Source organism: Passer montanus, unplaced genomic scaffold (assembly GCF_014805655.1).
Source record: "Passer montanus isolate IOZ18808 unplaced genomic scaffold, ASM1480565v1 scaffold194, whole genome shotgun sequence".
Classification (NCBI taxonomy): Eukaryota; Metazoa; Chordata; class Aves; order Passeriformes; family Passeridae; genus Passer; species Passer montanus.
The window spans coordinates 76,213-93,220 of NW_024366525.1; the positions used below are offsets into that span (position 1 = coordinate 76,213).

General features: G+C 52.1%; 2 protein-coding genes across 4 annotated transcripts in view; one reads left to right on the top strand and one right to left on the bottom strand.

Annotated features, from left to right (window-relative positions):
* Positions 1-947: 947 nt before the first annotated feature.
* Positions 948-17,008, bottom strand: part of BAHD1 (bromo adjacent homology domain containing 1) — a 35,516-nt gene continuing 19,455 nt past the window's right edge. Inside the window, exons 2-8 of one of the 3 annotated variants that reach the window (XM_039706546.1) lie at positions 14,778-16,421; positions 11,393-11,751; positions 9,672-9,831; positions 8,640-8,716; positions 6,515-6,606; positions 2,036-4,333; positions 948-1,822 (exon numbers count right to left, since the gene is read on the bottom strand). In XM_039706546.1, the coding sequence (XP_039562480.1) occupies positions 4,144-4,333; positions 6,515-6,606; positions 8,640-8,716; positions 9,672-9,831; positions 11,393-11,751; positions 14,778-16,404 (2,505 nt within the window). In that variant the 5' untranslated portion in view covers positions 16,405-16,421 and the 3' untranslated portion in view covers positions 948-1,822; positions 2,036-4,143. Of the gene's footprint in view, positions 1,823-2,035; positions 4,334-6,514; positions 6,607-8,639; positions 8,717-9,671; positions 9,832-11,392; positions 11,755-14,777; positions 16,422-17,008 lie in introns of those variants that run through there. The other 2 variants (XM_039706545.1, XM_039706544.1) reach the window with 2 other exon arrangements.
* LOC120500964 lies at positions 974-2,257 on the top strand. Its single transcript, XM_039706547.1, has 2 exons — positions 974-1,619; positions 1,832-2,257. The coding sequence occupies exons 1-2, from the start codon at positions 1,060-1,062 to the stop codon at positions 2,217-2,219; spliced, it is 948 nt and encodes a 315-aa protein (XP_039562481.1). The 5' UTR covers positions 974-1,059; the 3' UTR covers positions 2,220-2,257.

The window sequence follows — 17,008 nt, forward strand, 5'->3', positions numbered from 1 at the left end:
CCCATTTTGTTCCCAGAGCTCATCCCCTCTCTTCCCAGGTGTGCAAGGCCACAGCCCCGAAAGCAGCAGAACATTTCAACATGGAATGGAAATCACGAAAGACAAGGAGGAGCCTGTGGGACAGCTCCAGAGGAGCCATGGCTCAGGACTGTGTGGGAGTGGCTGTGTCACCACCCAGAAATCGTGAAAGACGAGGAGGAGCCTGTGGGATAGAGGAGCCATGGCTCAGGACTGTGTGGGAGTGGCTGTGTCACCACCCAGGGCCACGGGAGCTGTTCCCCCTGAGGATGAGTGTGCAGGAGCCCCTGCAATCCCCTGCATGTGCCTTGCCTTTGGCCTTGCACTCCAAGCCCTGTCACCGTCTGGGAGCATCCCTGAACAGCTCTCACCTGCATGTGGCTGCAGGCACTCCCACCAGGTACTCCTGATCCCATCATCCTGCTCCTCATTGCTCTTCCAGCAGGTTATTTGACTCCTGTCTGCTCTTCTCCCACTTGGAATCCTTCCGGCCATTTGGGATATCTGTGTAGATGGCTCGGCCATTGGACCTGTCCTCACTTGGTGCCACGGGGCTGTGACACTCAGCTGGCAGAAGCTGGAGGAGACAGCGTTCCAAGCGAGACACTTTTCCAAAGCAACATTCCCAAATGCTTCCTTCAGGGTTCCTAAAGCCCAGCTGAAACAAGACTGCCACCACCACCTGCCCTGCTTGGACAGCAGAGACTCAAATACTCCACTGACAGTGGCTGTCAAGAGCAGACTGCAGAAAAGTCAGTCAGTCCCTGCCTATCCTGTTGCCACTTGCTCTATTCCCATGGAAAACCCAACAGATTGCTTATCCAACAAACCTGAGCACCCACATCTGCTCCCAAGCACTCCTAACTCCTTCAACCACCAGGTCCAGGCAGGAAGTTCATGCAGGAATGGGAAGAACAGTCCAGCACTGGTTTGTTTTCTAAATCAATACGATTTTTCAAATTTATTTTTTAAGAATTACTTCTAATATATCTTTCTCACAGAAGGAGGGAATAGGGAATGTTCTCATTCCATCTGTAAACAATGAAATACAGATCTGGGAGACCAGGGAAGAGACACAAAAAAGTGCATTTTACAAAATTATCAACTAAAATATATTTTACATGTATTATGCTTCAATTTAAATTCTACCAACTGCATTTTTCAGTTTCAAAAAATATTTCCATATCTAATAGATTAAAAAAGCAGGAAATCTTTTCATTAGGGATAAGACATTTCAGTTCATTTACATGCTGTTTGCACAACAGCATCAGCAACCACGTGAACCTCAATGTTCATGGCCTGAAGCAGATTCAACATGAGAAGAGTCAGGTTTGTCCTCTCCAGAGCTGGACCGGAGCCCGTTATGGACCCAGGGCAAGGAGAACTTCCCTGCTACCTGGAGAGGAGCCAGGACAAGGTGGGAGCAGGGGGAGATGGGGCAGAAGGAGGAGTTTTGGTGAGTTACTGTGGTTCCAAGGCTGGGTCTCACACCTGGGCCCAGCTGCAGCAGTGCTCAGGCTCACCTGGCTGGTGGGTCTTGCAGCATTCCATGTCCAAAGCACTGCCAGGGAGAAATGGCCACAGCAGCTCTCCTGCTTCAGGTTCAGGGACAAAGGAGTCCCCATGAAGCCAAACACGTGGATTTGGGGCTTCCCATCACCTTTCACTCATTGTGGGGTGCAGCTGCTGCACTCCCCTCATGGCTGGGCAGCTGCCATTCCCTCTGTGTCACAGGCAGGAGCAGCTCCACTTCTCCAGCATCCTCCCTCCCTGCTACAGGGGAAAACCACTTCATATCCTCCCCCTGCTTCAGGTTCAGGGACAAAGGAGTCCCCATGAAGCCAAACACGTGGATTTCGGGCATCCCATCACCTTTCACTCACTGTGGGGTGCAGCTGCTGCACTCCCCCCATGGCTGGGCAGCTGCCATTCCCTCTGTGTCACAGGCAGGAGCAGCTCCACTTCTCCAGCATCCTCCCTCCCTGCTACAGGGGAAAACCACTTCATATCCTCCCACCAAAAGCATCAGAGACCATGATCTCCAATGCCTCCTTGCACCCCTTCATCCAAGTGTCCCCACAGTGCCACCACTTCCCAACCCAACACACAAGCCCCACCACATCATCCCAAGAGACCCCCAGTGCCAAGCGAATTGTTCAGGAGAGATCTGGGCAATCCCTTTGACACCAACAGTATCTTGAGGTATAAGTGAGAGAAGATGCTTCACCTGACAATTCTTGCTTGCACACCTGGGATCCCCCTTCTTGGAGCTGGGTGTTCTCCCTGGGCTATGCAGGTGGGAATAAACAGGAGTTTTCCAGCAGGAATCATCCACCAGCTGCAGGGAGATGCCCGCCTGCTGCAGCGGGTGCCAGACCTTGTCATGCCCTCAAGCCATCGCCTCCAGACACATTCCCCTCTTTGGTATGTAGAGCAAATCTCTGGAGAACTCCTGCGTGCCTGAACTATTCCATGTAAGGAACTGGATGCCATGGGCTTTCTCTCCAGGCCAGGCAGGTGTGTGTGGCCACTGGAGCAAGGTGACAAGCCCTGTGTCCCCAGGGAGTACAGGGAATGCTGCTTCCACTGATAGGACATTAAAGCAGAATGGACACTTCCACCATGGAACACAAGTTCAGAAGCCCCAAAAGACTGGGAAAATGCAGATCCCTCGTTTCAGTGAGCGGCTCCAGCCAGCAGGAATGTGGGTGGCACGGGGTCAGTTCTGCTGTAAGTTAGTGCAATCTCGGGCTGGGCTCCCAGCCTGGTGCAGTGACTGCCCAGGATGTGACACTGTCCTTTGGTTTGCTTTGGGATTAACTCCAAGTTAGCGTTGAGATAAGCTAAGGTCTGTCTGGGATCTAAGGTCTGTCTGGGATCTGTACAGGTAAGGCAAGAGGCAGGACCTGCGGGGCTCGCACGGTCCACGCGAACCTTTCCCGATGCTCAGGTCCTTTCAGGAGCCACAAAGCCACTTTGGTGAGCTTGCTCGGACACCGGGATGAGTTTGGAGAGGGAGAGGCTGCTGATGGCTTCAACAGCACACCCAGGATCAGGACAGTCACATGGGGAAGGAATTTTAAAAAGCCAAAAACACGCAAGAAAAGGGTTTGCCACTTCCCCCTCTGGCTTCTTCCCACTGCAGACACATGGGGATAAGCAGGGTCTGTAAACGACATTATAGGAAATAAACTGGGAAGAAAGAGAAAATCCAGGGCCCCCTGAGCCATCAGAGGAAGAGCAACACTCAGAAGAAAAGAGGAAACATGGTTCTCCCCAGCAGAGCCCACTTTGTGAGCTCCAAGCTTCCAAGCGACAAGTGCCAGTGAGTACTGAGCCTTGGGAATGGGGCATAAAATCCTGTGGGCTCGGCCAGGACACCTGGGACAGGACCTGCTCTAACCCTACACTGCGGTGTGACACCTGCCACTTTGCCAGCTCCCTCTGCTGCACCATGGAGCAGGCTCCAAGCCCCAGCCTAGGTGGTGAATCACAGAGGTGAGGGGAGGGAAAAAGACAGGGGAGAACACCTCTTCCCCTGGTGAAGCAACACCTATCCAAGCATGACACAAGGCCACTCTGCACCCAGGCAGCTCCCAAAGCTGTATTTTTGAATCCTCAGAGTCTGTCCTGCAGGACCAAGGAGACTCTCCTGTGCTCTGCCAAGAACTGGGCTCAGTTCAGGGCCTGAAAACCACCGACTGTCCCAGCCGCACTCCACAAACACTGCACTGACACATCCTTCCTGCACCTTCGTGCCATTCCCCCAGCCACGCCTCTGCACTGCTTCCTGGCTTTTATCCCCTGCAAACCCTCCCAAATAGATGCAGCTCTACATACATATATAGATATAGATTTACTTATGCAAATCCCTATATCTATATACATATATTTATTTTTTTTTACGTATATATTTTCATTTATGCTTTTAATGAAGTGCTGTGCTTTCAAACTGCTGCCTCCCCCTCCACGGGCTCCGCTCCTCGCACGCTCCCGAGTCCCAGGGCGGAGCGCTGGGCGCTCCCACCTGCAGCAGCATGAGGTGGGTGAGGGTGCACAGGTGTCCCCAAGGCCGCGGGCGCTCCGGTGCCACCCGCTCCCGCCGCGCTCCGAGCCAGGGCTGTGCTACTGCGGGTTCTTCAGGATGCGCCCGTGCCGGAAGTCGTAGACGTGACGACAGAGGAAAACCAGCTCGGGGTCCGTGTCCTCGGGCACCTTGCGGTGCAGAGGGGTGGAATACTCCTCCGAGGGAGGAACCATGATGGTTTTCCTGCCCGGGATCCCTTCGACTCGACGCTTTGCCAAGGCACAAAATCTGCAGGGCAATCACATCGGAAGAGTTACCAGAGGATCCTGGAATGCTTTGGGTTGGAAGGGATATTAAGGCTCATCCAGTCCCACCCCTGCCATGGGCAGGAACCTTTCACTAGGTTCCACCTTCCACTAGTCCAGGTTTCTCCAAGCTCCATCCAACCTGGCTTTGGACCCTTCCAGGGATGGGGCAGCCAGAGCTTCACTGAGCCAGAGCCTCATCACCCTCATAGGGAAGAATTTATTCCTAATATCCCATCTATCCCTGCTCTTTGGCAGTGTGAAGCCATTCTCCCTTGTCCTGGCACTCCACACCCTTGTAAACAGTCTTTCTCCATTTTTCCTGTGGGCTCCCTTGAGGTACTGGAAGGGGAAATTAAGTCACTCCAAAGCCTTCACTTTTTCAGGATGAACAATCCCTATTCTCAGCCTTTCCTCATAGGAGAGGTGCTCCATCCCTCTGATCAACCTGATGGCCTCCTCTGGACTCGCTCCAACAGGTCCGTGTCCTTCCTGTGCTGGGGACCATGAACTCATTCCCTCTCCTGCTGCCTGTGTCCTGCTGGGAGCCACAACTGCAGCTGCTGGAGGATAAGGGGAAGGGAAGGAATGTGGACAAAGCTTTGTTCAAAGAGAACTCCTGCAGGAAGCAACACAAGTTTGCATTTCCATATGGGTGAATATCATACAGCACCAAAGATGATAGCAATTAAAAAAAGTTTTAAAACCTTGTTTTTACTGCTTTGGTCTCATTTTTGCTAATTAGCCCCTAATAGATGCTTATGAACCAATGTTTAGGAAAACAAAGAATTCAGGATGCCTTCAGGGAACATCTCTCAAAGGTGACCTGACCCACAAGAGCATGAAAGAATTCCTGCCAGTAGCTGTTCCAGAAGACTGGGGTGCTAGAATGGAAAGGAACTGCTTTGATCCAAAGCTTGGGGATGGGGGAATTTGTTTGGTTGGCTTTGTTTGGTTTGTTATTCTTGGGGTTAGGTTGTTTTTTTGTTTGTTTGTTTGGGATTTTTTAGTGTTCTCAAAAGATCAAAATTCAGTTTCTAAAGAGTTTGTACGCCAGTTTGGTTTTAGAAATTCCAAGAGCAGAGCCCTGGGCAAGGAGCAGGCTGAGGAGGAGTCTCAGGCATCCCTTCCATGGCAGGGCTGCACAGACCACAGGATGCACCCAGCAGAACTGAGAGATTTAAAGCACTGGTTTGCATGATGGGTTTGTCCCATTCAATCCCTATTTTCCTTCAGCCCTGTGTATCCATCCCAGGATGGCAGGCTGGAATATGGATGCTGGGAAGGTCTTGCTGACAAAGCTGCAATTCAGTCAGCAAGAGTTCAACTATAGCTGCCTGAGTCACTGCTCCAAAGGGTGCTGCTGCCAAAATCCCTGGATCTGGTGTCCAGCATAAACACTTGCACTTGTATCAGCAGGTTTTTGGATAGTCTGGCATCTGTGTCCCACAAGGGATGCATATATAGGATCTCTTCCTAGGTCACTTAGTTTTTAGCTCAAAGTTCCATGTTTCCTGTACACCTGTTCTTGTATTCCTTGGAAGCATGTGCAGTGGTCATACAAGCATGCATATTTGGGAGTCCCTTGAGAGGAGCACAAGAGGCTGGGGAAGGGTTTGGAGCACCAGGAGTAACTGAGGAAGCTGGGGGGATTCAGCCTGGAGAAAAGGAGGCTCAGGGGGGACCTCTGGCTCTCCACAATTCCCTGGCAGGAGGGTGCAGCCAGAGGCTCTGCTCCCAGGGAACAAGGCACAGGTTGAGAGGAAGCAGCCTCAAGTTGCACCAGGGGAGATTTAGGTTGGATATTGGGAGAATTCCTTCAAGGAAAGGGTGGTCAGGGCTTGGAACAGGCTGTGGTGGAGCCACCATCCCTGGAGGGATTTAAAAGCTATGTGGATGTGGCACTTGGGGACAGGGGTTAGTGGTGGCCTTGGCAGCTCCAGGGGAACAGCTGGACTCGATGATCTTAAGGGTCTATTCCATGATCCTACACAATCCAGACATGGAATGGATCTGGAGCAGGAGAAGCCTGCAGCAGAGCAAGGGTCACTACCGCAGCTCCAGCCACACCACAGCCCAGCTGGGCTGGCTGGGACAGGCAGGGTGAGAGCGGCTGGAGCAGGGGGAGGTTTGGGAAGTGCAGCAGGTTCAGAGCTCCACCTACCTGCAGTACTCTGCGAAGGTCAGCACGTAGCACTTCTCCTCGATGCAGGCGACGCTGTTCTCGTCCTGGTGCCGCGACGCGAAGATCTCGTTCTGCGGGAGGAAGGGAGGGGACAGGTCACCCTCTGGAGCCCCGGGAGGCACGGCCAGCTCCACACCCTCACCCAGCCACAGAGGGAATGGCGAGCTCTGCACCTTCACCCATCACCTTAACGCGCAGTGACCAAAGCATGGCCACGGTGAAAACTCTTCAGAGCCAGCGTCCCACGTACTGCAGGCACCTGCCGTGTGCTCTGTGCACCAGGGAGCAAAGCACCGACTCTCCCACCACCTCACCCTGCCCAGCACACTTTGTGAGACCCAGTGCTCCAATATCCCATGAGTTTCCAATGTCACAAAGCTCTTCAGCAGCAAGGCCACGGCTGGCTGCACCCCTGGGTCTCCCCTTTCCTTCTGGATTCTCTAATCCATCTTATATCAAAACTTAAAGACACCCTTCTTGTCCAACCACTTCCTCTTCCCAATTCAATTTAGAAGGCTGGTTTAGTGAGAGAAGTAGCAAAGCCTTTTTCAGAATCATGGAACAGAATCCTGCTATGGTTTGGGTTGGTAGGGACCTTAAGGATTATCTCATTCCACCGCCTGCCATGGGCAGGGACACCTTCCACTAGACCAGGTTGCTTCAAGCCCCATCCAACTTGGCCTGGAACACATCCAAGGAGGAGCAGCCACAAGCTCTATTGGCAAACTTCTCTTCATTTTTTTCCCAGAGTAATGTAGGGAATTTGGCTCTGCAGCAGGCAGGATTGGTTATACACAGGGTAATCTGGACAGAGCCACTGAGAAGAATTTCAGGTATGGTTAGATCAGCAGAGATGATCTCTGGGAACATGGATGCCCTGCACAAGTCTGGAAGCATTCCCTGCAGGCTCTGTTTCTGCTTTGCTGGAAGGGAAAACTCACAAAAGGGTGAACATTTGGGGACAGGGTTGATCAGGGACACTGGGAATGCCACACCTGCCTTCTGCACCTTGGGGTTCTGGTTTATTCCTTGAGTCAAAACTACCTGAGTCACCCTGGCAAGCCTGGCCCAGCCCTCAGCCCAAGCTCTCTCGTTTAAAGAATTGTGTAATTTAAATGCGTTTGCAAAAACCTGGCTTAATTGCTCCTGGCATTCTCCCTGGACTGAAATGCAACTGGATACACTCACTTTTCATTTATAAAGTGCCATATTTTGGTTTAGAAACTCACCTGTAGCCTGCAAACAAGGCAGTTACAATTCCCTGGCTGCTCCCAAGTCCTGCTCTCAAACCCTCCCTCCCTTTTTATTTAAAAAAGTAATAGAAATTAAGAAAGCACCAAGTTTTGAAAACTAGGTTGAACACAGCAGTGAATTCTTCATTCCCAGTTAAAACCAGCTTGTTCTGTCACCCAACACAAGCCCATGCAAAGCAGAGCAAGGCGTGAAGTCACAGTGATTCACATGTTTTTCCTTTAAAAAGCAACTCCCTTGTTCTGGCACAGCATCCTCAAGCCAGACTTTAGTTCTCATCATAAATCTATGCAGGGCAAGGATAATGCATCCACATTTCTGTACAAAACTAACACGTTTTTGGAGTTTAAGAAGCAGATTAAGGGATTTATTAAAAGGCAGCACATGACACAGGCACTTCAGTTTCCTGCAAAATGGCAGCAGGAGCTTTTTCATCAGGCTCTACAGTCCTGTAGGAATTAGAATAAGCTTTTGGAAAGGTGTCTGATCTTGGTTCAGTATAAACTTATTCTTAAGGTAACAGTCAAAATTACTTTTTACTTAATATGTGGAATTTTCTCAGATTAAAGGGAGAAACATCAGCACTCAGCAGTTTCTGTTAGAGCCTCCATGTAAGGAACTGAGCAGCATTTTTAAGAGCCCAGATTTTCTCCACAGGACAATAAATCTGGGGGGAAAGCCCAACTACAGGACACCACCACTCAACACATCTGGCAACAGCTGCATCACAGCCAAGAGCACTCTGCTGTACTCAGCTTGAGGCCAGCCAGGAATGCAGGGAGATGTTGGGGCAGTGCCCCCCTCCTGCAGGAGCACAGGGAGCTCGGGATGCCCTGCCCCGACCCGGACTCACCTGGTGCATGCTGGGGTTGCGGCCTCCCTGAGTGTGCTCTGGTCTGTAATACCACAGGAGGCTCATCATCAGCTCCCCTGCAACAGCACAGATTAAAACAAGTCAAGCCTCAGCTTTCTCCGAGTGTTTTCCCGCTCATTCCCAGCTTCCTCCTGCTGCTCCAGCCCCTCCATTCCCACAGCACTCAGGGAGAGGCAGCTGTGGCTGATAAATATTTCATGCTGAACTAGGTGTCCCTTTGTTACAGCAAGAAGCTGCATGGAGTCGCTCATGTTGCCTTTCCACTACACTCTTGCCTCCTTCTACTCAGGTTAGAAAATCCCGAAGAAGTCAGGCACAAGAAACTCCCCAAAGATTCAAAAATCAAATGTTTTCACCTGCAAAAAAATCCATTCAGCATACAAGCTGGAAAAGATGCTCATCCAAAGGTGGGAACTTGCAGCATTGATTCCCAGGTTTAGGGCAGAATTGCTGCTGCACTGACACAACCACAATGGGCCTCAGCACATCTCAATTTACATCTTTTACACATAATTTTTGGGGTTTCTTTTCCCCAATTTTAAACACAACCTCTACTTTAAAGCATTTGGCTCAGCATCCTTGGCTCAGGGATTGCCAGACACCAGATCTCACCATTAAGTCCCCACAACTCCCACCCCCAGCTCTAGTGGGGTCCATCAGAGCTGCTGCAGAAGAGCCCTGTTCCCAACAGCTCCCAGACCAGATGCTGGATTGGAGCAAACAGCAGCTCCCCCGATGTTTGAGCAATGAAATAATGCAGCAGAGGGCTGCTAAGACAGGCACTTGGCAAATATTCTGTGCTTTCATATCCAGGAAGATTTCCATTTATCAGCCCCAGACGAGTGATTAAGGAGCATTTCAGTTCCTGGAACAATCCAAATGGAAGCCAAGGCGCTCCTCTCCTCTCCATCACTCTGGTACCCTAACCAGCCTGCAGCTCTCCCTACATCCATTCCTTCCCTGCTTCCAGCTCGCACTGTCGAGCACACACAGACTCTCCTGGCACAGTACCTGTCTTGGGGTCCTCCCAGAGAGCAGAGATCTTGGCGACGTAGGGCATGGATTTCTTGCGGGGCCCGGATTTGAGGAGCACGGTGTCCCGCACGCGGATGATCTCCCCGTCCCTCTCCACAGCCTGGTAGCTCTTGCGCACCGCCGGCTCCGGCTCGTTCTGCACACACAGGAACCAAAACAACCCAGTCAACGGGCAAAGGGCGACTGCATGGTTCTCCTCCATAGTGCTGGCAGTGGGGAGCAGCTCAGCAGGGGGACAGCACATCTCACAAAAGCCCTAATTGCTGAAATTAATACTCTGATTTTAAATTAAAACACACTCGCTCCTTCCATTCTGCATGCAAAACCACAATCTTCAGGAAAATCACCTTTCCGCCTGCCTACCTGGAGGCCTGCTCCTCCTTCACATTCAAAGGCACTGAAAACTGTGTTTTGGATGCTGTTTCTCTGATACAAACATGGTAAAAACCCAATAAAACATGAAATATTTGACAAAATCAGGGCAAGAAGTGGCAGGGAGGCCATGGCACAAAGCCTTCCTTAGCAGGACTGCCAATAACTCTTTTGTACCCTCTGACAGTACAAAATAATCACTTCTGGGAATATGAACCAGGCGCTTTTAGTTGGCTTTTGCTCTGAGTTTCATTTCAGAACGCCAGAGCAGGATAGTTTAACCTCCTGCCAGATCTCCCAGGCAGGACTGGAAGCATCTTAAGGAGATTAACGCCTCGCTGCTCCTTTGGGGTGTGACAGCCTGAGGGATGGATGCACAAGGCCAGTCCCTGGCCTTGACAGCCTTCATTCTGGCACAGTCCTTGGCACTTGGACACAGTCCCAAAGGCTAAAGCTCCAAAACCTGCCCTGGCTGCTGCTCTCAGCAGCCCAAGGTTGTGCCACCACACCAAGCAGCAGCACAGATCCTGCCTGGACCATGGCCCTCCTTCCTCCTGACATCCACTGCACATCAGCGCCTTGTCCCACCTTCCCAGACAGCACGTGGGGCCCATTTCAAGCTCTTATGCCTTAATAAGATGAAGGATATTGCCTTCTCTAGCAATTGAAGTGGACTTGACTGGACCTAATTGAATTCTGGCAGGAAATCTCCCATCTTACAGGAACCAGTCTCTGCCCCTGAACGCAACAAATGGGAAAGTACAGACAGGAAATCCCTGGAGAAGCAACTGGCCATGCCACCATGCAGGTTACAAGAAAGGGGATTTTTGGTGCTAGAAAAATTCCACTGTCTCAGTCCTCTGTGTGCTGGGAGATCCTTGTGGGGCCACAGACATTTTAAGTAAGAGCCACCTTACAAGAGCTGCCTCTAGACATGCCCCTTATAATTGAGGCTACAAAACCCCTCAGCTTCTCAGACAGGTTTGCCCTACTCAGGAGGATGATCCCAGCAGGATGGACTCCCACGTGCCTCAGGTGCCACCCTTGTACATGCCGGAGCTGGGAGGATCCGTCACCTTTGAGCTGAGGCCAGCACAGGAGCAGCAGGTTCTCCTCCCCTCCCAAACCACACCGTGCAAGGTAACACCAGGACACACAGGGAACAGAGCCAGCAGAGCCTCTGCTCCCACCAGAATTTCACCGGGAGGTTCTAGACTAGCACTAGTGACCATCTCCAGCTGGAGAGGGCCCCACAACCCCCAAGCCTTCACGCCTGGAGGTTCACAGGCAGCTGTCCCCACCCAGCCCAGCAGTCAGACACCTACCACGACGTAGACAGCCTTCTCACAGGCCGTGCCCACGGGGATCCAGCCGTTGGTGGCTCTGCGCCGGCTGATCCGCTGCTGCTTGGGGTGGGAATGGCCGCCCGCCGCTTTGCTGTTGGAGGCGTGCAGGCAGCCTGGAGTATTCCGCAGCCCGGACTTGGAGCCGCTGGGAGGCTTGGAGCTCTGAGGACATTCCCGGGCCATGGTCTGCGGGTCAGAGTTGGGGGTCTGCAGGTGAGGAACGGGCTCTGCAGCCGGCGGCACGCTGGGCACAGGACATCCTGAGAGCGGGTGGGCAGGCGACGCGGGGTGTCCTGCCACCGGGATTGTGAGGTTCAGCTGGTCCAGAGACTTGCAGCCTTCTAAGGGAAGGGAAGAAATGAGTCAAGGATCTCATCTGAACATAAAGCAACTACACAGCTGGGACTGTCCCACACCACGGCTGCTTTTGCCCGAAATCCCCTTTATTGCATTATAGCTGTTAAAACTCTCCAGGCTGTAATTTTCATTTTGCACTGTCACTGGATTGTAAAAGCAAAGCCATTTCCGAGCTTGCGTGTTCCAGTGCTCCGCAGATGACACCGCACCAAACAAACCCATCTGAATCCCAAGTAATGCCAGCCAGGAATACACACAAGGCTGGCCAGTGTCCAAAGCAGTTCCAGCCTGTCAATATGTATAAAAGAAATAAAAGGCTTATCGAAACAATGAGAAGGATTAAATCACACTGCCAAAAGCAGCCAGCTTCTTTCGAAAAGCCAAATTCTACTAATCAGGGAAAATTGAGAGGATTCTCCAAATTAAGTCCAGAAAGATGAAACAAGGTGGAACATAACCACAAGATGCTGCATCCTCAGCAAAACTGTGTCCCTGCAGCAGACACGGGAACCTCAGCAGGTTGGAATTTGGCTGACGCTGCCTCTCAGAGCATCCCAGAAATACACTGTTCTGCTCAGGAGTCACAAACAAGTCTCAACCCAGGCCGATGGAAGAACCAGTTGTAATTATGCCCTATCAGCAGGAAAAGAGCTCCTGGACCAAGACATCATGCATCCCTGTTCCCTGAATGGGAGACTGTGCTTTTTAGGGTGACCAAAGCACAGCTCCAGTCAGGCTCCAGGAGATGCCTCAGAACAGAGCTTACAAGTCTGAAGGGAAAATTCCAGCCAAAGAACTGCTGGGACTCCTGCCTCCCCACCTTACCCTCCCTAAGGGCTGCAGCCAAGCCACTCTGGAGTTGTGAGTGCAAGGGATGCCACAGATCATCCTCATCAATCAATCAATCAATCAATCAAATCAACCCCAAGTAGCAAACGCCACAGGAAACCCCGAGAGTGCCTGGACATCAGGATGCAGGCACTGGCAGGCACAGGACACATGGAGCAAGGAATCACCTCCCAGGTATTTTGCTTACAAAAGCAGCTTTTAAGCTTGAGTTAGAGCAGGATAAAGCTTCACAAAAATCTCTACTGAATGTCAGAGCCATGGTGCAGAACTGCTCTTGCTGGCGCCCCTGGGATTCCTTCCTTGGTCACACACACTTCCAGTCTCTCCAACGGCACTGGCACTAAAGCAGCTCTCACAGCCTGTCCCAGCTCCTTTCTACCACTCTGCTTCCACACTGCCCAACCACAGCCCAGTCCCTGGATTTGTACCACATAGACACTGATATTTCAAACACCTGGAAGACACCAAATCAGACAGATATAACACACAGCATTCGACATGTCAGGCTGCATCCCTCTCTGATGGGAGCCTGCTGCTTGCAGCCAAAGTGCTCCTTCAGTTCACTAAAATGCCCCACTCTAAGGAAGGAAAATATTTCAGATAAAAATCAATCCCTAAGCCTAAGGCCCCATCAATATTCTCTGAGACCTCCTGATATTCTTCGATCCACAAACCAAAATCTCAATGATTCTGGTGTTATAGGTTTTTAAATCCAAGTTGCTCCCAGCAAGGAAATCACAGCAAGGGAGAGCTCAGTAGCAGGGTGACACACTAGCAAATACCCACTCCTGGAACCGCTGCTGCCCTTGCCAGCACCAGGAGAAATCACTGAATCCACAGGGAGGGCTGAGCTCTGGAAAACACTCTGTCTGCACTGCCTGCATCCTTCTGGCTGCACTAGCATGCAAAAGCTGAGGAACAAAGTAGACTGGTATGACCTCGGGGCACTACACAGAAACTGTCAGGCAAGAACACACTGCTGAGCTGGTTGTCTTGTGAGCATTCCCCTTTCAAGAGCTCTGAAGCCACCAGCAAGCCCTGTCTGGCTGCTGCCGTAGGAAGCAGCACCATGACAGCGGGGATATTTCGGGAAAACAGAAATTACACTTCAACCAAACGCTCCTGAGTTCCAGCAGCTTCTTACAACGGAAGATGACAAAGCCTCGCTTGAACCAAAACTCCATCCACCTACCTGAAAATCTGTTCTCAGCGGGTAAGTCATGCCAGCTCTTGGCTGGAACACGTGGTTAGTGGAAAGATCCCACACTGGCACTCCCAGCAGCTGGAGAGCAGCCTCCTCTACAGACTGAGTGTTTGCAGCACTGTCCAGCCTGGTGTCACACACAGTACTGGTGTCTGGTAACCCCCACACAGCACTCCACTTTTAAATATTTAAAAAGGTATTTTTCAATGGCAGAGGCAAAGCTCCAAGATAAAGCAGGAAGTCTGAAAAGCAGGCGGGGACAGGGGACAGCCAGGTAGGTAACAACGTTTCCATACCCACTCACCCCTCCTCATTCCAGTGCTTCATCGTCAGACACAGAGAGCAAAGATGGGCTCAAGAATTCCCAAACTAACAGTGTGCCTGGCACTTAGACCACCACAGTGAAACTCCCTATGCAGCCCTGCCAGCTCTGCTCCATCCATGGAATCCAAAAAGCCTGCAGCCCCCAGCTGGCACCACTAGAGTCTAACAGCAGAGGCAATGCCTGCTTCTCCACAGGCTCTGTGAGGATGCCTCAGCCCCCAGCGAGAGGCTTTGGGATGGGAGCAGCAACTCATCCCGGCGTGCTCCCGACCCTCCGCTCAGAGTGGCACAGCGGGATGGCGTGCAGGAACTGAACCCTGCTCGTTTTACACAGATCAAAGCTCAGCCTCAGCCCCAGCGTGACAAACCGTGAGTCAACTTCTCGCTGCCAAAATGCTTTCACCGATTCTCTGCTTTCCGCACCAACAAGACCTTTCAGTGGGAAAAGCCCTCCGGGCAAAAAACGGGGAAAGGGGAGGTGGAAGGCGGATCCCTTCCAAGCCGCAGCTCGGCTGTGGAGCTGAGAACTGCTCGCAGAGGGAAGCAGCCTCCAGGCAAGCAGGCACCGCGCCGAGCCACCCTCTTCTCCCAGGAACGCCGGCCGGGATTTGCGTGCACTTTGCACCTTACCTGCTGCAAAAGGCATTTTGTAGGGGTAGCTGCTCCGTCCCGCATGCACGCTGCCGATCCTGCCCTCCGGCAGGTGCAGCACGCCGCAGACGCTGTAGCTGCTCACGGCTGCTCCCTCCCCGCAGCAGTACGGAGAGCTGCACCAGTGCAGGGGCTGGAAATGAGCACCTGATGGCAAGGAACCGGAAGATACCAGGAGCCCCTCGCAGGTCGCAGCCTGCGACAGCTCGTCCTTGGGATAAATGGAGCAGGGGGAATAGCCACTGTATCCGCTTTGGCCATAATAAACATAAAACCCGTTCAACGGAGTCAGGTCTGAGGATTCATAGAGACATCCACAATCCGCGTGATTCCCGGGCACAGGCAAGGGAGGGAACTGCTGCACGGGAAAGGAAGGCTGATGAAATTCCTGTTTGGGGGTTGGGGATTTCTCTCCAGGTCTTCCATACTCCGGCTTCATGGAAGCTTGTCCTCCCATGAGCAAAGGCAGTCTGTGGTAGAAGCCCTCCGTGCTGGCATAGGAGCCAGACAGCGACTCGCAGGGGACAGGCTCTGTCGTCCCATAGAGCCTGGAAGAGTCCCGCTGCTCCCCCTTCCCAGGCGTGCCCAGGGTCTGGCCTTGCCAGCCATGCTGCCCGTCCATTTTTAAGCTAGACACTTCCTTCTTGGTTTTGACACAGTTCTTCCGTCCGGCTTTGGGCCATTTGAGCGTAGATTTCGAACAGTGGTTCTCGGACTTGCCCTCTCCGTCCGATTTACTCCTCGGTTTCAGGGGTTGGTCTTTCTCGTGGGTCAGCTTCAGGAAGGCCGCGGCATTCAGGCTGGCCAGTCTCTTTGGGGTGGGATGGTAGGAGATGGCACCATCCTCCCTCTTTGTCCCATCATCAAAGACCTCATCCAGCGAATGCTCACAGCTATTGCATTTCTGACCGGGCTCATGCCGGTTCTTTCCTTTCCCTGTTTTCACAGCCGGTTTTTCCAGGGCGGGCCAGTTGTCACCGGCTTTGCCCTGCAAGCCCTTGAGGGCACAGTCCCCAGCAGCCTTCCCGGAGTCCCTGCGGAAGCGCCTGCCGGATAACAAGCCATCGTCCCGTTCGAACAGCAGGTTGTTCACCGCCTCGGCGTTCAGCGAGGCCAGCCGGCGCTTCCTGGGCTCCGAGGGAGCAGGATCAAAGTCCTGCTCCGGCCCGGGATAAGTTACTGTGCACTTCTCCCCGGATGAGTCACTCTTGCCCGCTCCCACAGGCTGAACTTGTTCCGAGAACAAAGCAGATCCCAAACCCTCAACCCAGCTGGGAAGATGCTTTTTTTTACAGCTCGGGGTCTGTTTGGACAGAGAGCCAGCCACGTCCTCCAGCCTGGTGAGGAGGACCTTGCAGGTCTTTTTGCTCACCGAGGGGAGCAGCCGCCTCCGCAGCGGGTACGTCTTTCGCACTTCACGCAAACTCTTGCTTTTGTTATTCCCTACAAACCCACTGGGACAGTTTGGAGCCTCCGAGGCATCTCCGTCCCGCTGCTCTGCGTTGGCCCTGTCCATCCTCCTGCTGCCTGTTGGCGACGAGGCCTGGCCAGCAGAACCAGCTGGATGTTTCAGAAGGAAAAGTTGTTTTTTCCGGGCATGCGTCATAGGATCAATGTCCAATCCTGGGAACGAACGGGAGAAAACATCTATTAATATCTCTGAGAGGGTCCCATCTCCTCACAAAGCACCAACTGCCAATTAGGAAATATTTGGGGAAGCTTGTTTCTATACAGCAGAGTCTATTTGGGTGATGGCCAGTTAAGCCAATTAAGAGACAGGATGCAATTAGATGTGGTTTAATATTAAGCCACGGAACACGACAGTAATTAAAAGCAAGGTGGTGATGGCAAATGCCACAGCAGATGGGGAAAGCTGGGTCCGGACAGAGAGCTGTCCACCCAGCTCCCTCTTCCACTGATGCTGCTCCTAACACCTTACAAATTCCCATCAAATCTCCAAAATCTGAAGGCTGGTCCAGGGCACAGAGCAGAAATAACCCCCAGCCTGTGACTGCCTACATGTTGATACAGGCAGGCTGTTCCAGTTTCATTTTCTGAGACAATTAGGCAAAAGAAAAACAAAAAGTCCACCTACTCAGGTGAAAAGAAAACTTAGGCTATTAAGCAGAGACCTGCCAACATTAATAAACTAAATACATGCAAATCACTGTGCAGGTTGGAACCTGGCTGCCCACTGCTCTTGTCATTCC